Source organism: Passer domesticus, chromosome 3 (assembly GCF_036417665.1).
Source record: "Passer domesticus isolate bPasDom1 chromosome 3, bPasDom1.hap1, whole genome shotgun sequence".
In the NCBI taxonomy this organism is placed as follows: Eukaryota; Metazoa; Chordata; class Aves; order Passeriformes; family Passeridae; genus Passer; species Passer domesticus.
Genome location: NC_087476.1, coordinates 101435202 through 101458668, shown reverse-complemented (window position 1 = coordinate 101458668; position 23467 = coordinate 101435202). Strand labels below are relative to the sequence as shown.

At 41.4% G+C, this 23467-nt stretch overlaps 1 protein-coding gene across 4 annotated transcripts; it reads left to right on the top strand.

The window, feature by feature from the left end:
- The first annotated feature begins 1458 nt into the window (after window positions 1–1458).
- Window positions 1459–23395, top strand: LOC135297304 (protein ELYS-like). 4 transcript variants are annotated; one of them, XM_064414726.1, is made up of 28 exons: window positions 1485–1598; window positions 2463–2545; window positions 2645–2771; window positions 3924–4177; window positions 5624–5804; window positions 6582–6789; window positions 7920–8036; window positions 8706–8790; window positions 10179–10329; window positions 11147–11279; window positions 11367–11548; window positions 12032–12093; window positions 12817–12945; window positions 14299–14389; window positions 14476–14565; window positions 14746–14886; window positions 15645–15749; window positions 16232–16325; window positions 16625–16748; window positions 16857–16913; window positions 17963–18109; window positions 18840–19027; window positions 19196–19340; window positions 19438–19569; window positions 20736–20883; window positions 20969–21116; window positions 21616–21799; window positions 23233–23395. In XM_064414726.1, exons 3-28 carry the CDS (start codon window positions 2651–2653, stop codon window positions 23260–23262), a joined length of 3447 nt encoding a protein of 1148 aa, XP_064270796.1. In that variant the 5' UTR covers window positions 1485–1598; window positions 2463–2545; window positions 2645–2650; the 3' UTR covers window positions 23263–23395. The 4 variants fall into 4 exon arrangements, with proteins under 4 accessions (XP_064270795.1, XP_064270796.1, XP_064270798.1 ...); XM_064414725.1 differs by lacking the exon at window positions 2463–2545 and having other exon boundaries at window positions 1459–1598; XM_064414728.1 differs by lacking the exon at window positions 2463–2545 and having other exon boundaries at window positions 1507–1634.
- Window positions 23396–23467: the final 72 nt, after the last annotated feature.

Genomic DNA, 23467 nt, shown 5'->3' with positions numbered 1-23467 from the left:
GCAGCTATAGCAGAAAATAATCTACTTGTTCTCGTGAGTAGTTAGGCAGTGCTTGCAACCAATTAGTCTAGGCCAATCTGAAAATACTGAAACAATAGAATTTTAGGTAATAGGACAGTATTTGTTTTTTTTGTTCATACTTTTGTCTTCTGTGCAAACTTCAGGGTTTCCATTTCAGGAATGCTTTTTTCACCAAAGTAGTTGAGATAATGAGTCCCTTTGATATGCTTGAAGATAAACGTACTGTGATTCCTGATGAATTAAAGCTGTTCCTAAAATAAAATGGATTTTTCAGCACTGTGCTGTGTGAATGACCAATATGTGAGGTAGAGTCAAAAATGCAAGTTCTGATTTCTGATGTGGCCATTCAGGTCAGTTCCTCCTTGGCTCTGTCATGACTCAGCAGGCATTGATGTGCTGTGCATTGCTCCAGAACTTGGTTTAAACCTGAATTGAAACATGAATTATTAGTGAAAGACTGCTTACTTGTGTTTTGATACTACAACTGGGATTTTAATAACAGTGAGAGAGGGATGCAGGAGGTGGGTGTGTGATTTCTGTGAAAACCAATAGCACAGGTATATATGATCCCAGGAGTCCGCGGCACAGAAAAACCTTTCCTTTTGACCTGACCTGTTCTGGCTTCTGACCCTGGTGTCTTCCTTGAAGGATAAGAACAGTGTGCTCATGTCAGCAGGACCCAACATGGGCCAGGTAAGACCTTATTCAAAGCAGCAACTAAAATCAGTTTTCACTAGTTCACTGCTGTAGACTGGTCTGGTTTTTTATCTCTCCTTGTTAACACTCACCTAAGTGTAATGCACGTGTCTGGTGTTCATGGGTTTGAAGTGTTACATAGTGTTACCTACATTTCTGTCATCCTGGAACTGAACACCCAAATGTAGCACATGCTGTCACCCAGAATCACAGAATAAACTGAGTTGGAAGGGACCCGCAGAGATCATCGAAGTCCAACTCCTGGCCCTAAACACACCTTGTGCCTCAGAGCATTGTCCAGACATTTCTTGAATTTTATCAGGCTGGGGCTGTGACCACTTAGTTGGGGAGGCTGTTCCAGTGCCTAGCCACCCTCTGGGTGAGGAAACTTTTTATAATACCCAACCTAAACTTCCCCTGACAACTTCAGACCATTCCCTCTGGTCCGGTCGCTGGGTACCACAGAGAACAGATCGGTGCCTGCCCCTCCTCTTCTCTCACAAGGAAGGTGTAGCTGCAGTGAGGGCTCCCCTCAGTCCCCTCCAGGCTGATCAGACCAAGAAACCTCAGCCACTGCTCATATATCTTCCCCCCTAGGCCCATCTTTTTTGCCCTCTGGATGCTCCCAGAGTTTAGTATCCTCCGTCCTGGTGCCTCGCAGACCCCGGGTGCCCAGCTGCCGGTGACGGACACGTTGTTTCTGGGAGCAGCCAGCAGCGGCTCTCCCGGGCCGGCCCTGCCGGTAGAGGCGGGGGCTGCGCCCCGCACGGGCCTCGCAACAACATGGCTGCTGCTTAGCCGGGCTGCGGCTGCGGGGCTCTGCCGGAGGCCGTGCTGCCTGGCAGCCAAGGATTGCCTGACTTGCTGCTCTGGGAATTAAGGTGTCAGACATCGTTTTGGAGAAACAGTGGTGACAGGTCTTTCCTGTGTGACGCTGGTTTACTGGTGTGCTGGAGAGAACAGAGTCCTTAAACTGGCAGGAGAGAGTCACCGAACAGCAGGCCCTGCTGCATGGGTTGCAGGTGTTTCTGCACTTGATCTTGTCAGGTTGCTGGTTGTAAAAACCTGCTGGAGAATTAAGTGTTCCAAATCCATCTGGATACAGCCTTGGGCAGCCTGCTCTAGGTGGTGGCTGGAGCAGCAGGGCAGTTGGATGAGATGACTGCCAGTGCTTCTGGAAGGCCATTCTAGAATTCTGTTATAAAGCCAAGATTGTAGAACTTGTACTGGGAGGGGCAAGCAGTGAAATTCCTCACTGCTGTGTTCTGTGCTGGGCCCCTTGGCACTTATGTCTGTCTGCCCAGGTAAAGGAAGCAATGTAGAGACAAGCATTGACTCAGCACAGACTTTAGGAACTTTGGCTTGCTTAGCTATGTTAGACAGGCTGCAACTCTTTAATGAAACAAGAGTCATTCCAAATGAGCCACAGCAGATAGCTGTGTAAATTTGTGCTAATTCTGATTTGTGCTGGTTTTGTTTTCTCACTTAAAGAAAAACCAAACTGCATCTAACACAAAATCTTAGCTCTTGGGAGCTATTGGGATAGAGTGCTGAAATCCTTTCTAGTTCTTAACTTCTGCTGTATGTTTATGCTTCCTGGTGAGCACAAACTTTTTAAAGTATGATTATTTTGAGATCAAGTCTTCCTAACCTGTATGACTAGAGTTGAACTTGGTGTGTTGTTCTCTTCCCTGTTATTTATCTTGTTCATCCCTCTGTGTCACTTTTTGTTGATGATCTTGTAGGCATCGGAAAAGCTCAAGATTCTCCTTTTGCTCTGCTGTGAGATGAAAAACTGTCCTTTGAGCAAAAAAGAGCTACAAATGATGTATGGGAGATTTGTCATTGCATACTGATGAAGCTTGGGTCAGTCTCCAAGATATTTATGGCTGACATGAGTCTCTTTGCCTTTTTTCTTTATTTGCAGTGAAGAATGCGAGACCTAACGGCTCAGGTAACGAGCAGTCTGCTGCAGTTTCCAGAGGTGACTGTTGAGGCACTTGGGGAAGATGAGATCACCCTAGACTCTGCACTGTGTGGGAAGTTTTCTGGAAGTGAGCATTTTCCTTTAAATTTGGATTTGGTCTGAAGTTGTTATTGCCTGAAGCACAGGATCATGTCATCAGGTTGTTCTGTTAGGTAAAATGCATCAGGTTCTGATAGTGCTAAGAGGATATTTTAGCAATTAGAAGCATTGAAAGTGCCACAGCCTGCTCCAATCGTTTGCTATTTAAATAATATAGCTGACCATGCTCCCCTCAGTTCTGAATGAAATAGAAGGCAGTTTTCAAGGAAGAAAGTGTTGTTTCAGGATGTTTTCTTTTTACCAGCTCAAGGTCTATGTCCATCATAACATCTAATGCTAAAATAGTTACAGAGACACGATATGCTCCTTTTTCTTCTCTAGTCTAAATAAAAAATGGAAAGAGGGACAGGTCTGTTAAGTGCTGCCCATGTATTTCCAAGGTATTTAATAGGATGCATCTGAGGACCCGGTGAGAGCTGCTGACAACAGCTAAGCAGATGAGGCAGTTGACTTTCTAGGTGATCTGGAGGTAGAGCTGGATGTCTGTCTGGATGTCTGGGCTGCTGTTAAGAGCAGGTAGAATCTTATCTGCCTGACTGTAGTTGCAGTAATGGAGCTCATCCTTCCTTTGAGCTTGAAGTTCCTCAGTAAAGGAGCAAGTGTTGAACTCTTGAGTGAAACACCACTTGTTAAATTCTTTCTGGGATCAGCATGTGTAAAAGTTGGAATTACGCATGCAGTGCCCATGTTAAGATAATTCCCTGCCCAAATCCCTGCCGAGAGGAGTCGTGTGTCAAGCAAAATTCTTAGTTGGAACTGAATTGGTTTAGATGGGCTGTATTTGAAGTATGCTTTGAGACTTGTATTCCTGTATGTATTTAGGTGTTTTTTAGCAAAACCAGGCTGAGTATGGTGTACAGAGTAGAGCTCAGTCTATTGTAATCTTTATGCCAAAGAGTTCTTGAGTGCAGGAATGACAAGTACAAATGCAAAAGAACTGTGTTATTAATTTTAAGAAGTTCTGGTTGAGGATTGGAATGAGTGATTTAAGATAATTGTCCAGGTGTAGGTAGGTTGGCCTTCCTCCCTTTGGTGCATTTGATGGGAAGGCCCAGTGGCAGTGCTGCTGTTTCAGTTCTTCTGCTGGTGCTTGCTGAGTGCTGTTGCTGTTGCCTTGCAGGCAGGAGCGGCCTGGCGTGGCTGGCGTGCGGCCCCCAGCTGGAGGTGGTGAACTCGGTGAGCGGAGAGCGGCTCTCTGCGTATCGCTTCAGCGGCGTGAACGAGCAGCCTCCCACCGTGCGCGTGGTGAAGGAGTTCTCTTGGCAGAAGAGGACTGGGCTCCTGGTTGGCTTGGAGGAAGCAGAGGGAAGCGTTCTCTGTCTGTACGACCTTGGGACCTCAAGAGTGGTCAAAGCAGTTGCTCTTTCAGGAAGGGTATGTATCTTTTTGGGGAGATGAAGGTTTTGTGTTGTTTGCTGCTATACAGTCTTGTTTCAGGAAAAGCTTTGAAACGCCTCTTTGAAGGTTGTATGTTTTCTGAATTGTATTAACACATTGTCAGTTCAGAGTACCCAGCCAAGAGAGCCTTTGTATCAACACCTCTTTCTGCATTTTTGTAATTTTTGTTTAAGGCTCTAAGGACCACCGTGTTTCTGGTATTATTTGCCCTGTGGGTTTATAGTGACTGCATGCTGCATGGTATTTTCCCACATTTTCCTGGTTTATATGAGGCAGAAGGGCACTATTCAGATTCTGTGAGCTAAGTTTTCTTTGTTCTTCCTCAGAATGAGGAAAAAGCAGTGCATAGCATAGTGGAAAAATATGTCATTTCAGGAGTTTATACATGGAACATTGTTGGAAGACTCTATAAAGAGCTAGTGAAGATTCATTTGAATCCAGTTGTACAATGGAAAAAAAATCTTAAAAGAAAAAAGTTAGAAGCAGCAACCCTTGAACCTTGTCTAATTGCACAGGAACATGTGTTCTGTATTTCCTCATCACAGTCACTAAGACTTGAAGGATGAAAATTTGAATAATCAAAATATTCTTGTTGGTCCTCTGAGTAGCAGTGAAGATTAAAAATTTAATTTGAATCATAGGAATTCTAAAAGAAGACAAAGTTACCTGAGTTTACTAGAGGTAGCTGTAAGATGGGATTTCTTGTGTTCAAGGTGAAAGGTGAATTGCGAAGCAGGTGGCCAGGCAGTGCAGTCATAAGCAAGTGCTTGATATGGGAGAGAAGAAAACCTCAGGGGGCCTCTAAATTTGAATATTGTCCCCCACTTCTGGGGGTAAATAAGCTACATAAAAAGATGGACTGCCTTGTGAGGCTCACTTCTTTGTTTTCAGACAAAATTTTGTTGCTGATGTCAAGCTGTGTGCTTTCATGGTTCTGCATTTGTAAGAGGCTGGAAGATAGCCCCTGTTCCTGTGTTGTCCTGCTGCTTTAGTGCAGGAGCCCTGGTGTGCTTGTGTCTCTGCTGGAGCAGTCAGTATTGCCCTGGGTGTGCTGTGGGTGCTGAGGTCATGGGGAGTGCTTGGCCTGTCAGGGAGAGAGAGAGCTCGTGCCTCAGGCTGAGCAAGTTCTTGTTTGGTCTCTTGCTGTTGGTTTAGGCTGCCTTTTGCAGTTTTCCTTACCATCTGTAAGAGTGCTGGTGTGCATTTAAAATGTTTGTTGGATATTGTCAGTCAGAGTGAGGACCAGTGTAGATTTTAGTAAGCCAGCATCTCCTTTCAAACCTTTCTAGGAATGTTTCATTCCCATGGAAGTCTTACCCTGTATTTCCTTTCCTGTTTCTGATGTGCTAATGCTGGCTTCCCTTCTGAGGCTTGCTCTTGGGCCTGTCAAAGAGCTTTGCTATGAACCTGCGTTCCCTGCAGGTGACTGCCATCGAACCCATCAGCAATGACGGCGGAGCCAGCGTGAGCACGCGGCACCTGCATCAGAGCCTGCGATGGCTCTTTGGAGTGGCAGCAGTGGCCACGGATGTTGGCCATGTCCTTCTGGTTGACCTTTGTTTGGATGATTTATCTTGCAGTCAGAATGAAGTAGAAGCATCGGGTAAGCTGCAGTTTTTAAACTTGAATTTAGAAGTAAGAAGATGTGTTTCTTTTCAAAACCCAGCTTGCATCCCAGTGAAGATCCCAGCATGCTGGCTGACTGCTGGCATTTCTGACATTGCCCACTGCTGACTGCAGACAGCAGTTTGACATGGTATGGTTCTGAAGTGATCCAAAAATGGGAGTGGCTTAATGCTCCTGCAGAAGTTAAGAAGGCCTCTTGCTGCCCACATCCCTTTGTCCCTGTGATTCTTGCCAGTGGGAGGTAGGAATTTTTGCATTTGAGTCAGTGCAGTTGTGGGATAGGAAGTTGTGTCAGAGGTACCAAATTCCTTGGGAGTGTTCTCCTGTTTCCATTAATGCCTTGGGGCAGGCTTTAGGCTTGTGTTTTAAAAGAAATCTGGCTTATCAAAAATCCTGCATTTGGGTGAATGAATCCTGCAATTTGTGTTCTCAGATTGCATACCCTGTTTTGAGTGTTGTAAGAGTGGCTTCAGACATTCATGTCCCTTCAAGTAGCTTCTCCATGAGGCCCAATAAAGGCATTTGTCTACAATGGTTTCATTTGTACCCAGTTTTGAAATAGGAGTGAGAATACCTGTCCCTTGGAGAGTCCTCCTGTTCTCTGAATGGGTGCAGAAACAGGAATAGCCCAAAAAGGTGCAGCAGAAATGAGTGTTCTGTTTGAAGAATTATACATATTGTGTAATCACATCAGTTTAAAATGCAACTGAAGTGGCAGAATGCCTTAATTTCTTGCCTGCTTTTATGTGTGTAGATCTAGAAGTTGTGACTAGAATTCCTGCTGAAGTTCCACAAAGAAGAGAAGCTGTGACCAGGGAAGGGAGGCATCTCTGTTTTCAGTTACGAAGTCCTTCAGGAACAGCAGTGTCAACCCTGTGCTACATAAGCAGAAGCAACCAGCTCGTTGTGGGGTTTTCTGATGGCTACTTGTCACTGGGGAACATGAAAACTTTGAAGAGGGCGTAAGTAGTCCTGTCCACTTGGCCATGCTTGGAGGTGCAGGGATCTCAATTTTTCTGCTTCAGGAATTATACTAATTTTAAGAGCCCTTTTTCTTTGAGTGAGATGTTGGGTATAACCTTGGAGTGTTCAGAAATCCTCTTCTGAATTAACTATTAACTCACACATGGATTAAGTACAGCACCTTCTCTGCAGTGGACTGCAATTGATTTTTTATCATGCCTGTGCATAGAGGTCTTGTGGAAAGTATGGGTCATGTCAGGCAGTAGGGATGTGAGAGATCTGATTTTTATAAGTCAGTTTGTTCTGTCCAGTCATATTCAGTGAAACAAGGCAATGTGTGTTTTTCCATGAGACAGGTTTTAGAAATTATTTTTCAGAACCAGTTACTCCAATGAGGGCATGCACTGAAAGGCTTCAGTGTATGAATAATATGATTTTGGTGATTATATATATTGTTAAGGGACGGGATGAAACTAGTGAGACATGATAATTCAGTAGCTGATCTGTGCCTGAAAGCATATTTTTTCCTACATTTTAGCCTTGGTGCAAGACCTGTTCCAAGGCATTGATGTACATGAACCAGTTTTTCCCTGGAAGCCTTGGAGATGAGAATAAGGAGCATATATATTTATAAACAATAGTAAAATGAAGAAATTATTTAAAATCTGCTGAAGAGCAATGTCACTTTAAATACATGGTGAAATTCAGATAGGGATTTACTTTAGCAAATCTGCAGTTATTCACCATAATTATTGATACATAAATGGTGGAGGCATAATTAGGTGTCAGGAAAAGGTTGTGAAGTTACAACTAAGGTTCAGAAGTCTGAAAGAAACGTTTGTTACAGTGCCCAAGTAAAGAAATTAGAAGCTCCTTCTGCTTGATGTTTTTTTAAAATATGTTCAGACTTACTGCATTTTAAGTTCAATTTTTAAGTAGGCTTCAACAATAGTGTTTTCCCTAGCAGCTGAACTAATCATTTCTGTTCCTCCTCCTCAGGCAGAGGAGGACATAAATAGAGGTTATTGCTTTGATGGACAGAAATCTCCTCACCTTGACTGCTGCATAAAAGGTAGTTGCTTGCTTGCCTCCATTATTTGTCTTTTCTACTTTGTTTTCAAACCTGTAGGCACTACACTCATCTTGGAGGAGGAAGGATTCCTGTCTGTGCCCTTACTTTTCAAGAGCCTGAGAATGATCTTCAAAATTGTTGCTACTTGTGGGCTGTTCAGTCTACACAACAAAGGTGAATAAAAATTACAATAAGCCATTGATTTTGCTTTTTTTTAAAGTTTAATATTTGTTCACATAGAGTTGTCCCTAAAAGAGGATGATGACAGTATTGCTGGTTGCTTCATGAGAGCTTCAGAATTCTTTGGAATCCTTGTGTGCCAGTTCAGCTTCCCTGGCAGAAAAGGAGCAGTGTTCAGCAAACAAATCGATGGCTTCCAGCTGGGATAAGGAATAAGTCAGAGTGTAGAAGGGTGCATGCAAGAGAGGGACTGGAACTTGGGTGGGAAGGGGACAAACATACCTCTCTCTCTCTCAGAATCAGCAAACTACTTAGCCCAGCTGTTCACAGCCTGGCAGTCTTCTTGAGCTTGACTTCAAAACAGTTTTCTTGGAGAATGCTTTACTGTGAAAAGCTATTTCCAGCAATTTTAGGTCCATGCTGCGTATTAAAGCTTTCCAAACAAAGGCATAGTTAGCATTTGCCCCTGAAGCTGTTTGTGTCAAAATTTCCTCCTTTATGTTTTACTGGCTAAGTGTGACCAATTACCATGTTTTGGGAAGCAGTGTTTATCTTTTTAGCAAGAGCAGCTCTTAAGTTAGTTTCAGCCTAGATCTAATAAAATGATAATGAGGATTGTAAAGCAGCTTTGTAAGCAAATGTCCTCATTTATGCCTTTTTCAGTGAAGGGAATGCTGTGAATTTACATCTCTTGCAGTTAGCATTTGGTGACAGGAAATGTCTGGCATCAGGACAAGTCATGTATGAGGTAAGACAGGCTTGTATGTGAGAGATGAAAACATAAAGTTCCCCTGAGTATCAGTTAAGTTGGCTCTTTGTGTATGAATGAAAGCTGAAATTTCTAGTCATTAAAATGAATGTCTGACGAGCTTATGGAATTACAGTGGTTTTTCTTACAGAACTGTCCCTTGGTATGGTGGACATCTTGTTCAGGTCCGCATTTTTTATTAAAATTGATTTTATCTTTAGTCATTTTATAAGATGAGATTCTTTGCTTAGGCTTCATGTTAGTTTTTCAAGGAGATGGTTTTGATTTTTCTTAACTACTGTGCATGTGTATCGGTTATTTCCAAAATTGCTGAATAAAATAGAATAGAGTTTGCATGTTTCAGGACAAATTTCAGTAATGAAAGACTTTTTAATCTATTGATTTCTTTTTAGACACCTTTGATATTTATTTGTAGCATTTCCTGGAACCATTAAGAGAAATCTTGTCTCTTCTAGATTAGATGAATTAAAGGTATAGAATGAGAATGTGTTGTTTCATGCCAGTTCATTTTAGATCTCTGAAAGTTTTGGAAACTCATTTTTTGTTTGGAAGTGGTTTGCTGGTTTTTTTAGTTTGGTCTTTTGTTTTTATTGCAGAGCTGCTGTTTGTCCACAATACACACACACTCATGTGTTGTATGGTAGAGAGGTTAAATGAAGGCTGTACTGGAAAGACAGTATTTCACTTAATGCTTCCTTAGAAAATGGTGGTGGCAGAGGTTCAGGGCCATCCTTTCTGTGTGTTTATTTCTGTGTATCTCAAAGAAGTCTGCTTGCTCTGTAGTAATTTGGAGTCTTAAACACATTGTCCATGTTCATCCCATGTCCTCTCCACAAGTATTGAGGGATATTTCCCCGATGAGAGCTCATGTGGTTTGAAAGAAGGTTTTAAATGTCTAGGAAGTTCTCATTGTTACTAGAGAGATGAATGTTCACTCTAACATCTCGTGACAGGCCTTTAGCTTCTCTAATGTCAGGTTAAAACATGAATGTCTAATATCTAATCAAAACATGGAACAAAAGCTTTGTGTGAAGATGTGTTGCATTGTTTTAGATGTCTCTTTGTAAGTATACATTCAGGTTTGTAAAGACGCTTTCATGATGCAAGGAATTCTGTAAAACATGTTTAGATCTAGACTAATGTTAGGGAAATGCTAAATTTTGAAAAGGTGCAAAAGCCTTTAGAGGCAAACTTGCCCATTATGACTTGACACTTAATTCTCTTGCATGTCAGATGTAATTCCTATTGATGGGAAACATACAGTAAAATAAGCATATTATATCAGATATTTGCATTAATTCATACTTGGGTATAATGTATTTTGTTGTTTCAAAATTACCTTTCTTCTCTTCATTTTTCTTCCCCAGGGTTTTACATGCTGTGTCAAACTCTTCAGTTTAGATCTCAGTGGTGGAATCTTTCCCTTGAGAGGGCAGACCAGCAATACTAAATTCCTCAGCTTTCAGACCATAGAAAAATTTCACAACCATGCAGACAGAGAGGACAGCATTAATGAAGGTTTGTTCTGATGTCCCTGCTTGGTTTTTCTGAACTACATGGCTTGGAAATCTAAGCAATGAATGCTGTTCTATACCCACAGTCTTAAAGTCTTAAATATTTGTCTCACTGACCTTGTTGGGCTTATAAAAAAAACCTGTGTGCTTCCTATCCTTCTGAACATGATTCTTGAAGGGAAAAAGTCTATTGCTTAGGAGTGTTAACCTGAATTTTTTTTATCCTGCTCAAGCCTCTGGCTGCATCCAGTGTGCATCCAGTGAACCTAGTTCCACAGGGCTCAGAACTGAAATATCTTCATCAATGCTCTGAATGAGGGGATTGAGTGCACCCTCAGTAAGTCTGGGACAACACCATCTTGGGCAAGAATGTTGATCTGCTGGAGGGTAGGAAGGCTGTGCAGAGGGATCTGCACAGGCTGGGTCGATGGACTGAGGCCAATTGTAGTAGGTTCAAACACCTCTTGCAATGCTACAAGCTTGGGGAAAAGTGTCTGGAAATATGTCTGGTGGAAAAGTACCAAGGTGTCCTACATAACAGCTGGCTGAATATAAGCCACCATACCACATCAAAAAACCCCAAAACCCCAAAATAATTATTCATGGAGCATACAAAACTTAATTAATAATTGTGTATTTGATTTTGATTAAAACAAATATAATTTGAATAAGAAAAAGAGGCACTGAAGCCTGTTGCAGAAATGGTTGCTATTTCATAAATTTTTTTAATCATTCCTAGTAAAGTGTTGTATTTAATGAATGAAATAACAGCAAATATCTCATATTTTCTGCATCAAGAAACAATATCTTGTCTTTGACAGTAATCTCTCCTGACACCAGTGTATCAATCTTCAGTTGGCAAGTGAATACCTATGGTCAAGAAAAACCATCTGTTCATTTGGGAGTGTTTGACATCAATCGCTGGTATCACGCCCAAATGCCAGACTCACTGAGGTAGGTTTTAATCAAGTGGTTTTCAATATCCCTACAAAGTCTTAATTTGAAAATTGCTGTTGAGCTTATGCTCTTGCTCTCTTTAAGGCCAGAAGAATTGCTTCATGATTGCCCCTATTTTGCACTGTGGTCACTGGATCCTGTAATAAGCATGACTTCTCCAAACCTCATTTTGGATATTCTGGTACACGAGCGTAGTCTAAGTCGGGGGGTTCCTCCTTCTTATCCACCACCTGAACAGTTTTTTAATCCAAGCACCTATAATTTTGGTGAGTATTTCACTGCTTTTCATCTGAATAGTGGCAAGCTTTGGTGGAGGTCAAATGCCAGTGGTTCTTTTTCTTGTTCATTGTTTGTCACACAAAAAACAAACCAAAAAAAGCCCCACAAACCTTCTCCAACCTGGTTACCTGGATACCTAAGTACCTGACAAGGTACTTAGTCTTGTGAAACATATCTGAGAGGCAGCTGAGTTTTGGGTTTTGGGGCTTCTGTAATATAGCCTGGGAAGGGATGATGGTCACAAAATGAAATGCCTTTGAGCTGAGGCTTAAAGCACAGCACCTGGGTAGCACTCAAGCTTAAGTTTCCAGAGAGAGAGAGAGAGTAACTCCTTTTTATGGGACGTGTGTAAGTGATGTGATGAAGGAAAGGGGAGGTGCTGGAGGTTTGTCTTTGCAGAGAGCACAATTTAAAAAGCATAAAGTGGTGATGAGGTAACAAGGTCTGTCAAATGTTCCTTGTTTCTGCAGATGTGACGTGCTTGCTCAACTCGGGAGTTGTTCACATGACTTGCACGGGCTTCCAGAAGGAGGTGACTGTTTTTACTGTATTGAGAGAGTGTCAAGAGATGAACCTTTTCTAACTTTTCCCGTGCAGTGCTTTGAGTGTCAGAGACCACCTGATGCTCACACTGCCCACCCACATGCATAGCTGCAGTCATATCCTGCCAGTTTCATGGCTCTGTTCTAGGGAGGCATGAGCAGGGATTGAATGGCTAGAAAGGAATTGCAGCACTGCTGTAGTAGGCAGGATGAGTTGGTGGAAGTGTTTACTTCTTTGTATAGTGTGGAGTTAGGGTTTTGATCCCTGATGAAGTTGAGGAAGGAGGACAGTGTGGAGAAAGGGAGAAGTGCTGTAACTGTTGAGGAAGAAATGCATGTTTTTTCTCTCAGCCTTGGCCAAATTATAATTTCTGAGCCAGTGCACAGTTTAGGACAAGCCCTTTCAAATTAAGTTCCAGCTCACTAAATATTGTAACGTGAATCAGCTTTGGCACAAACAAGCACAGAAGTGTGATTTAAAGTTGTTTGTTAAGTTTAACTTTCACGGAATGTAATTTGTGTCAGGGAAAATTCCAGGGCCTGTGTATTGACAGACAGGCTGGAAAATACTTCCTTTAGCATTACAAGGGATGGTATTTTCTTCTACAGGGTATTTTTTTTTAATTGAAACCATTAGTTTGGCTGTTGTTTTTAAGGCAGAACCTTAGTGATTGAATGCTGTCTTAAGCTGTGTGTTTTGATTGATGTTCCAGACCCTGAAGTTTTTGAAGAAATCTGGTCCTTTAATAAGTGAAGCCATTCGTGACAGCTACACTCGATGTCTTGTCGCTGGCTTGCTGTCTCCAAGACTGGTTGATGTCCAGCCATCCAGTCTGAGTCAGGTGGGTGTACACTGGGGAATCCAGGGGGAAATACATCCATCTTGTCTGCAGGCTGTAGAGGCTACAAGACATGACCATCTGAGTTTTTCTTGCAGGCTGCTCTGAGAAGCAGGTGTTGACATTATTTAGGAGAAAACATAATATTCTTAGATCCAAACTCCGACTTTCGCTGGGAAGAACCCTGTTGGCAAGCTGACCCCGCCCACAGAATGCTTATTTTGCAAGCCTGATGTTGGCTCTTACATTCTGATTAGATATTCTGATGTCAAATCTAGTTGGGAAGTAACTTGGGAAAGCAAGAAATTTTATGACATTTGCTGAATTGTGACTATATTGTTCAGAGACTTTTTATGCATTTGAGCAGGAATTGCTTTTGGATGCTAGAAATAGAAATTTCAGAATTAGGTCAAGAAGCTTGGTTTTGAATTTCGTTGGCCACCCTAAGCAGTATTTGGCATGTTTCTTTATATGGAACCAGATTTCAGAAAAAGATGGTAGTATAACACATACTTTTAAATGACAGAATGTGTAGAAATGTCTTTGAACGTATTAATTTAACTTAGAAAGCAACCATGTTTTTGAACATGTTTTAGAAAAAAGAGAGCCAAGGAAAAAAAAGAAAAATCTATGCAGGATCATTTCACCTGAAAGAAATGTCTGAGCTTGAATAAGCTGCTGCATTATTTCCCATGTGTGTGCATGCCTGTGCATTATCCTTCTCTGGACTGCCACGGCATTAGAATACAGTAATTGAACAGTCTGAAATTCAGCCTATTAGAACGGAAATGTTTCACTTCTTTATGGTACTTCAACAAATTGTAACTTCATGTTTTGGCTGTCAAAGCTGCTTCCTGTCTTGCTAGTCCCAGGAGCTGCTTGGCCTCAGCTTCACTGTTTCCATGCAAACACAGTGGTGGTTTGGTGTTTGCTCTGTCCCCTTCACGTGTTCCTGATGGCAAAGGGGTGTGCCCAGAGTGCATCATGGGTATTAGCAGAGGATGTTCCTGAAAATAGTTAATTGGGATTCAGTAAATGAAGACTGAAACCCTGAGGCACAGAAATAGAGATTGAAACTAGCCTGAGTGAAGTTGAAATGTCAGAGGAAAACATTCCTGCAAGCAGTCCAGCCTGTGACTAGAATTAAGAAAGAAGCAAGAACATGGAATGAGTTGCATTTGCAACTGCTGTCTGAATGGGTATCCAGTTAGAAGCAAACACTTCTGTCAGTGGCTCAGGTAGTGGGTGCTTCAGAGCTATTCTACAGGTCACCGAGAGAAACTGCAGTGTTTATCAAGGTGAGGCTTGGAGGGAAAGTCTGTGAGGTTGTGATTTGCTTTTGTCTGTTCTGTTCAGGAGGAGCAGTTAGAAGCAGTGTTGTCAGCTGCTGTGCAGACAGGTTCTTTAGAACTTCTGACGGGATGCATTAAACACTGGACTTGTGAAGGTAATGCTGCTTCCATTGTTTTTATGTTGTGTCTGTTTTGGCTGGAAATTGTGGCTTCATGTCCATTTTGTTTTCTGTTTCTAAAGAGCAGCCAAGTTCTGCTGTAAATTTACGGTTTGTTCTGGAGTGGACGTGGAACAAAGTGATCTGTACAAAAGATGAACTGGACCAAATATGTGAGTAGTGGTGTGGTGGTTTTTGAAGCCAGCACCTGTATTCTTTGTAAAGGATCTTCTTGAGTGATCTGTCAGAGTATGCTGCTGGTTCTTTAAGTCTCTTGTGGTTGTTGAAGTGTTTAAGTTTGGAAGTGTGCAGTTGCTCTGCTGAGTGGTGATTTAATATTTCTCCTTGACCAGGTGTTCCACTGTTTGACGGCTCCTGCAACTTCATTGACCCACAGACATTACAGTCCCTTCAGCACTGCCAGCTGCTGCTGAGCAACCTCAGCACAGTCCTGAACTGTTTTCTAACAGAAGCCCGAGAGCTGACTGAGAAAGGTTGGTGAGAGCACTGCTGGGCCTTTGGTCTGATTGTTAAGATTTGGAAGGATGCTTGGGTTGTAACAGGAGCCCTTGTTGTTTTGGATGGTTGGGGAGAGTTGGGTTGAGCTGGGAGGAGAGGCTTAAATCTAAGAAGCTGGGACTTTGATTTAAGCTGCTTTGAGTTCAGGGGAGCAGCTTGTTGTGGAGTTCATGAGGCTGGGTAGGGGAGGCTGCACTGGTTGAGCTCTGAGCTGAGTGAGAACCTGGGCGGTATTTACAGCACCTGAGTGTGGTAATGCTGAGAAGTGTTCCTAAATGTTAGCTAGCAGTTGATAGTTGTGTGCAGATTGCTGGGAAATACAATAGAAGCTGAAATGTGTAACATGTAAAGGAAGTTCCTTGAGTTCTTTTGGCTTCTGATTTTATAAATTGTTGTTGGCCTATTGAGGGAAAAAGCAGACTATGATCTCTTTTGCTAAAGTAAAAATCTCTGCTACATGGAAAACAGACATTGTCTTCCTGAGTATATCTAATAGTTTTGGCTTTATTTTTCAATTTTAATCTTTAGTGATTCTGTTTCTTTGTAGCAATTGGGGTTTTTTTTGGTGGGGCGAATGGTGGTTTTTTCCTTCAAATTCATAAGTGATCCAGAGGGACAACTACAAAGACAGGTTTCTACTGTGTTTGTTCATACTTTCTGTTTGTTCTGCAAAGGGAGTTTTGTAAAATGAATGGAATTTCAATACTCAAATAATGTTTTGCCTTGTTTTCAGGTTTTTCAGACTTGACAAATAAGCAGATGGTAACCAGCCTCATTTCTTTGTATGCACAAGTGGTGATCTGGTTCTGTCGGTCCAGTCTCCTTCCCGAGAGTTTAGGTAAGTAGAACCTGTAGTACCAGTACACTTGTTTTGATAGTAAAAGCAGTACCTGCATGTTTTGAACCTTTGATTTATTGCTCGAGGTGAAAGTACACCTTGGAAATGCTCTTAATTGAGACACCCTATGCACTCCATTTTCAGCTTTAGTCGTTTTACAGAGGCTCACATGTTCAAAAAATCATTCCTTTTGAAAGTTATTTATTTAGGAGTAGCCTTGAGCTTACCCTACATGCTCTTAACGTTGCATCAAGGACAAACATGAAACTGATCATGAGACAGGAGGTGGTTGGAGTTTTGCAGTTTGCAGCAATAGTATTTTTGTCTTAGTTCTCCTTTAGCAAAGGCGGATTGGATTGGACTGGATTCTTTGAGAATTGGAGGCTTCTTGAGGTTGTGTGATTTCTGTGTGTGTAGACCAAAGTTTTAGTTGAAAAACGTGGTCTTACTTCTTTAACTTGCTTTTACTTTATCACCTGTAGAGGATCACATGCATTTGTCCAGACCTTTCTACAATTACCCTTTGATTCAGAACTACTACACGGGTCATCGAGAGAAACTCGAGCGCTTATCAAGGTAAGACTTAGAGGAATTCTCTAGAAGGAATTCACACTGTTAGACTGTGTGAGAGTGGTTATTTTTGCAGTTAAAACCCTTTGTCTGCACTCCTTGGCATTACACATAACAGAGCAAGAAAGCAAGCCTGGAACCCAAAAGGTCATTGCAGCTCTTCTCTTGGGTTTGTGCTTTGGACTCCTTAATGAATAAGTTCATTGTGAGCTAAGGACCATGATTCCTCTGACTCCAAAATCTGACCCTGGGAGGCTGGAATGAGTGTTCTACACTGTGCAAGCCCTTGCTCCCTTTTGTTGCAGAGGCAAATGGGATTCTGATTGCTTGCTGATTGATGGAATGGTTTCCCAGTTGGGAGAGGAAGTGGAGAAGTTGTGGCAGAGGGATGAAGGCGGCACTGGGAAATACCCACCTGTTAGTTTACATGTGAGTGTTCTGTTCACTGAAAACCCCAGCAGCTGCAGCAGCAGTCCCCTAAAGCCATTGATTGTGAAAGACAGGAGCATTAGAAAAGCTTTTTTTCTTTCATTTCAGGCACTGCTGGATCTCTATTTGCTAGAAAGCATTGAAGAAAGTGAGAAACATGCAATTGTATCCTTTCCAGATTCTGTTATTTCTCCTTCCTTAATAAGAACATAAATGTTCTTACATGCTTGTCACCTATATGGTTTTTTTGCAGATTCTTTCCTGATACAAGAAAACAGATTCCCTAAAATATTCAAGAGAAAAACCTTTCTTAGTTTCTCTCGAAATGAAATGTTTTTCAAGTTTTAAAGCACACTGTTCTGTGGCAAAAGACCGTGTATTAGAAAAGTGCCGTAAATATGCTGCTTCAGAACAAAAGGGTTTGTAACAGTGGTTTTCCAGTAGCTGATTTTTGCCAAAATCATTTGTTTCCCAGCCTAGTTAACAGTGTTTGCTTTTTTTGTGTAAAAAGTACAAGCACACAGAATAATAAAGAGGGGGTTGAGAACAGTCATGGGGCTGAAGCCTAAGTTTTACGCTGCTGGAACATGCAGACTTGCCTTTGTTGGCTAAACCAGGAAGGGAGCCTGGCAAGCAAAGGATTAAAAATAGTTGTAGCCCCAAGCTGCCTTACTGAGACATATCCCTAACATGGGATATCGGAAAGGGAAGATGACACTTTGAGTGTGGGATCCACATGCAGTTTGAACACAGTTGCAATCAGGCAGTGCTGAGTTGCATTGTAAGGGCACCATAATTTGTGTTGGTTTTGTGAAGACAGGAAATGAGGAAAACAAAACACCTGTAGAGCTTGTTTTCTTGAATAATTAAGCATTGGATGTTAAAGTGTGTTGAGTGTGCAACTGGTAGCTTCAGTGACGGAAGCAGGATCCTGAGTTTATAACAGCAGTATAAAAACACCCAATATCTGCCTTTTTGACTGCCCTCCAGAAATCCACAAGTGTTTCTTTCTGGACGTATATTCAGAATACAGTTCTGTGATTAGGACCTGACTATTGATATAATGGGTTGTAATAGCTTAAAATGGCAAGATCAGTACCTTGGGCTGTTCTGCTTTCTACTATTTTCATGTTCTTATTTCATTGTTTTGCTAAATGTAATGTGATACAATTTTTGCTTTTAGCGATTTATTCACCTTAATTAGATATTCTCAGACAATTTACTTGCTGTTGGATATTATCCATTCTTTTCCAGATGAAACAGAAACTTTACTTGTTTCCTTTCTAAATGCCTTTGCTATCCCTTGGGGTCTTGTTAAGCTGATTCGAGGGCTTTGGCTCCTAGATCACAATGATTATGAAGTAAGTATGAAACAGTTGAGTTAAACACATATTGCACTGCAGAAGCTGTAACCACTAAAAATATTTTAAAGAATTATTACTTAGGTGATGTTGGACCGTAAGAAGCTTTTTTGTAACACTGGTCTGACATCTTCAGAAACAAGTTATGATTTGAAATTTTGCTTTAACTACTTTGACAGAAATTTATTAAAACAATGGCATAATCAACATAATGCTTAATATTTGAATTTTCAAAGCATTCCCTGTTTCAGGAGGTTTTTAGCAGACTGGTTGGGCATTGTTTCTAAAAGAGTATTTTGGGTACTTGAAGCATGGAAACTGTTACGGTGGCAGGAACATTTGAGATAAAAGACTGCAGGCGTGACTTTTCAACCTGTTCTTCCTAATGCTTTAGGTTGTTCTTTACGTGTCACTATACAAATAGAATCAATTTGATTGTCTAGTAACTTATTATTTAGTAATGCATTTATTAAAAGGAATGTTTGTACACAGAGTTTCGTGAACTTATTAAAACTGAATTGTTCCTTTTAAGACATTCACAGTTGTATGGTTGATTTTTTTTTTCCTGCAAATGCTGAAGAATTTTTGCTGATATGTCCTGGATCAAGTATTTTGTTATTAGATATCCAAGTTGGTCTAGGCCACGTCCAGCCTTGCTGCAGAAAGTTTTGACTTTTTGTTGCATGGGTGTGTGTATCTATGGTAATGAAGCTGCTTTCAACTTGTGCAGAATTCCCTGGCCCTGCTCTTCCATCCAGCTACAATCAAGACTGTGTCATGGCAACACATGAGGATAATTCAGTCCCTCATGTGCCAGGGGGAGCACAGGAGAGCCCTCAGGTACATGCAGATGATGAAGCCGTCGATGTCCAGCAGCAGTGAAGTGCGGCTCTTCCTCACCGTGTTGCTGTCCAATAGGTAAGGAAACCTGCCACTGTTTTGGCATTCACATATTGGGAAATGTGGAGAACTGATGACACAAGTGGGGCTCCCCTCCATTTCCTTTGAGCCTTGAGTGAATACCATCACTGTGGGGCATCTTTTTGGCTTGGGCGTTCCCATTCCTTTCCATGTCCTTAACTGCAGGTGCATGGTGGAGGCTTGGGGTCTGTTGCAGCAGCACACCACCAAGTTAAACATAGAAGAGCTGCTCAAGCACATGTATGAAATCTGTCAGGAGATGGGGCTGATGGAGGATTTGCTGAAGCTGCCCTTCACAGACACAGAAAAAGTGAGTTTGGAGAAGAAACAAAAAAATCTGAATTGTCTCTTTGGCAAGAGAAGAGGCAGAATGGTAATCAGTGTTTGAAACGTGTCATTTCTCACAGGAGTGTTTGGAGAAGTTTTTACAGACCAAATCTGGTGTTCAGAATCATGAATTCCTCTTGGTCCACCATCTGCAGCGTGCCAACTACATCCCAGCACTCCAGCTGAATCAGTCCATAAAGGCCAATCTAACAGTAAGGATAGCAGTCCTGCTGAGTGTGCAAGTTTCTCTCATTGTGACTGATCACCTTTGATATCCTCAAGAAAAATCTTCCTTGTCTTTTATACCATTCTTTGAAAGATTAGGAATAAGTTCCTACATGTCAAGTTACAACTGAACCTAAAAGGTGGCTGAAATAATTTTACTACTGCAAACTGCCGTGTGAAGTTAAAAATTAAATGTTCAGTGGTTGACTCCACTGAAAGTTTGTTTGTATCTCATGAAAAAATACGTATGTTTTCTACCATCCCATCTTTTCATTCAGATCCTGAGATGCCGCTGTTATATATGGTTTAGCTAGGGAAGTTATGTCCATTTTTTCTGTGGAATGAAGAGTATGTTTTATGTCCCATCTTGTATCTTGCTTTTACCTGAGAGCAGTCTGGATGCTCAACAGGTCAAATATGTGTAGTGGGGTTTAGTTGAGGTTTTGGGTTATCTTCTCAAATTATAGCCAAGCTCTCTGATTCCAGGAGTTCCATGCTAGCAATTTTATGACATAAATTCTAACCTATGTTTCTCAAAATATCCAGCTAAAATTTTGCATGATATGAACTTCTATTAGTGATCTCTGATGCATGTGTTGTCTTTCGAAAGTATATTTTTCCAGTAAATCAAACTTAAAAGGTAGTCTTGGAAGGTTTAAGTGTGTGAAAACTGTATGTGAAAACCGTTCCAGACAGGTGTGTGTAGGTAGATTTTCTTAACTTGTTTTAATTTTCCCATCATTTTGTCCAGCATAATTTGCAGTTGCCCTGTGTATTCAGTAATCTCAGATATTTTTATTTCATGACAACCAAGGGCAAGCCTGCTCAACCAGGGGAAAACTGCTCTTTCAAAGCCATTTGAAAATTGCAGGTGTTATGAAGTATGCAAGAATAAGGCTTTGCAAAGTGCCAGGGTCCTTTTAACTAGGAGTTTTATGTTCTGCTTTTATTCCAATCTTCCTTGCACTTATCCAGAACTACCAGGTGAATTTGGTGCATGCTCCTGGGTGGAACTTGCTGTGGTTCTGTGCAGTGGAATTTGTTCTCCTTTGTCTGTTGAGCAAATTTAGGCCTTAGTTGGAGAGAGCAGAGTTCTGTGCAGTGAACTTCTGGTGAATTGTTAACCTCTTGCTTTACACATTTCCTTTGTCAGAATGATCGTGATCCTCGCTTGAGAGAGAGAGCAGTTACCAGAAATTCTCTGTTAGACCACTATATCAAGATCCTCCCCACAGTTCAGAGGAAGCTGGCAGTAGAGAGAGCCAAGCCGTACCGTTTGCCTTCATTGGTCCTAAGAGAAGGTAATTTTAGAGAAGGGAAATAGGATGTGCAGCCAGCCACCACTTGGATTACACAAGGCTGATACTTCTCCCTCTTGCTTTACAGTGCCACGGCCAAAGCCATTATCAACAGCAACAAGGCAGGCTAATGCAGGAAATGTGCATACAAGAACAAGTTTAATCACTAAAGTACTATCCAGATTTAAAGAAGCATGGCTAGGAAACAAGACAACCAATTTCTCAGAATATAATAAGTAAGCAGCCTTTTCACAAAGTTTAGCCTTGTTCCATGTGTTTGAGGGGAGACAGAAAAAGGAGGAGAGAAATCTGTTTGAATTATGTGTCTTGGTGGGAAGGTACATATGAATACAGCTATGTTTTGCTTTTTTGCACATAAAATATACAACATTTGAGACACAATTCATCATAAGTAATATTTGGAGAAACATATTCTGCTTTTTAGGCCTTTTTAATCTTATTTAGGCAAACACATGTATTTACATTATGAGAAATGTGCTTACAAAGTTTGATAGCTGAAACGAAAGCTTTGACTACCACCAAGCTCTTGGTGTATGGATTTGACATACGAACAAAAAGAAGTGCCTGTCACTTCCATGTGGGCCTAATGTATCACCCCAGCAGTGAGGATTCACCTGTATTTCTTGTTCACTGAGTGTTCATGTTGTCAGCATCACAGCATGTTTTTTTCATTCATTTATTCATGTTCCTAGTTTAAAATGAGTATTTTAACAGGTTGCTGGATTTGGTGGTTCGTCCTGCTCCTTCCCGCTCTGTGGCACAGGATGAGAGCTGGCAGTCCCCATGCAGAGCTTCTACATCCAGCCCCCTGAGATCAAATACACATCGCTCCAGCTCCCAAAACAATCTGCCAAGAGCATCAGAGCTGAATGTACTGGAAACTGCTCCTGTGGTCAAGGTTTGTATTTTAAGAAGTCGGTAGCAACCAACCAAACCAGAAGCTTGTGGGCTTTGTTTAAAAGGAAACCCCTGGGTTCAAATTGTGAGGTATTTTTAGCATGCAAGTAGTTATTGTACACACCGTCCTTTTCGAAGCAGTAAAATGGGAACAGATGGGAGGTTTAGTTTTCACTTAATTGAAGTAGTTACCTTGTCCCATAGCTTTGAGAAATATTCTTGTTTTTATTGGATGGAACAAAGTTCAACCCGGACTTTTCAATCTATACTGAATTTTCAATCAACCTGGACTTTCAATCTGCCTAAAGATGCAATTTGTGGCTTAACCATGTCATAATTTAAGTGCCAAGTAGTTTTGTGTAGTTTTATGTGCATTTCTACTATCAAGAACTGTTCTTCAAACTCTTAATCCAGTCCCATGAATGACAACTGAGCAATGTCAGTCTCTGTCAGATTCAGTGACGACTCTGCTGCAGTTTTGCTTATCAGTTGTGTGCAACTGTATTTCCAGTCACTGCCATCAAACTGTTACCATGCAAGGCAGTAACAACTTACATGGCCCCTTGCTTCTGACCTTTTTGGCTTTGCCTACCTGAATGAAATCACTGCCATCTCCCTAAATTATAACCTTTGTCTTGTTATGAAATATCATGTATACTATTGAACTAGCTTCATCCTTCTCCTTTTTAACTCTTTCAATACTATAAAACATTTCTGAGCCAGGAAGACCTGAACACTGCTACATGAAGCTGTGTAGGTATGTTTACAGCTATCCCTTCATCTTGTGTGCAGACTGATTAATTAGTGCAGAAATAAGCTGTGGCTGTTGCCCTGTTGACTGGTATCTGGAATACAGTAATTGAAAATGCTGCCTTGTAGAATGTTTTGTGCCTTTTAAAAGAGCAGTGTAGAAATTGCAAAAATTACTTGGATAGAAGACTGTAGACAACAAGATGCTATATTCTTGTTTCTTCAGGAAATTTGAAAAGTAACCTTTCTTTTGTCACGACTGAAGCTTTAAGCATTCCCATTTAAGCACTGGGGACCCAATTGTACTTTACCCTGTCAGAGGCAGTGGGGCACTCTGGCTGTGGAGCAGTGCAGAGGACACTGCAATGTTATGGGCACCTCTGGTTGCATACACACCTTGTGTTGGAAGACTGCTCCTGGTCATGGGCAGTGGCAGATGGTCAGTTCTGAACAGAATATCAGAAACAGAGCATGTGACTTGCACACAGGGACTGCTCTGATCCCTGTGCCTCAAATACATAAACTTGCAGCTGTAAGGTAGTACAGAATGTGTACGCATATTTCACATTCAGGGGTGAGTAGAAGGGAAAAGCAGCTTTTCAGTGTCTTTAATTTCTTCTAGCTCAGTGTGAAATTACTGGTTGCTACTGAATAAAAGCATTAACAGACATTTTTTAACTTTAGGTTATTGAAGACAGTGCAGTGACAGCATAAACTTAAGAAGCAGCCTAAAAACCCACCATATAGTGAACTACATTGATAAAGCAATCTTCAATACAGCTATGATACTATAAAGCATCAATTTGTACATGATTTGCCTCAGAATAATAAAGGTCAATGTGATGCAGCTGTGGGAGATACTTTTATGACCTTTATATATCTCAGAGTAACTTTCATAGTTTTTACAAGTTCTACTGAT

What these genes read in the sequence shown, in the direction of transcription:
- LOC135297304 (XM_064414725.1), top strand. Translation starts at nt 2,651, where the DNA reads ATGCGAGACCTAACGGCTCAGGTAACGAGCAGTCTGCTGCAGTTTCCA. An exon ending in CAAATGCCAGACTCACTGAG is followed by an intron (nt 11,280 to 11,366) that starts GTAGGTTTTAAT and finishes GCTCTCTTTAAG; the next exon opens with GCCAGAAGAATTGCTTCATG. An exon ending in AGCCATCCAGTCTGAGTCAG is followed by an intron (nt 12,946 to 14,298) that starts GTGGGTGTACAC and finishes TGTTCTGTTCAG; the next exon opens with GAGGAGCAGTTAGAAGCAGT.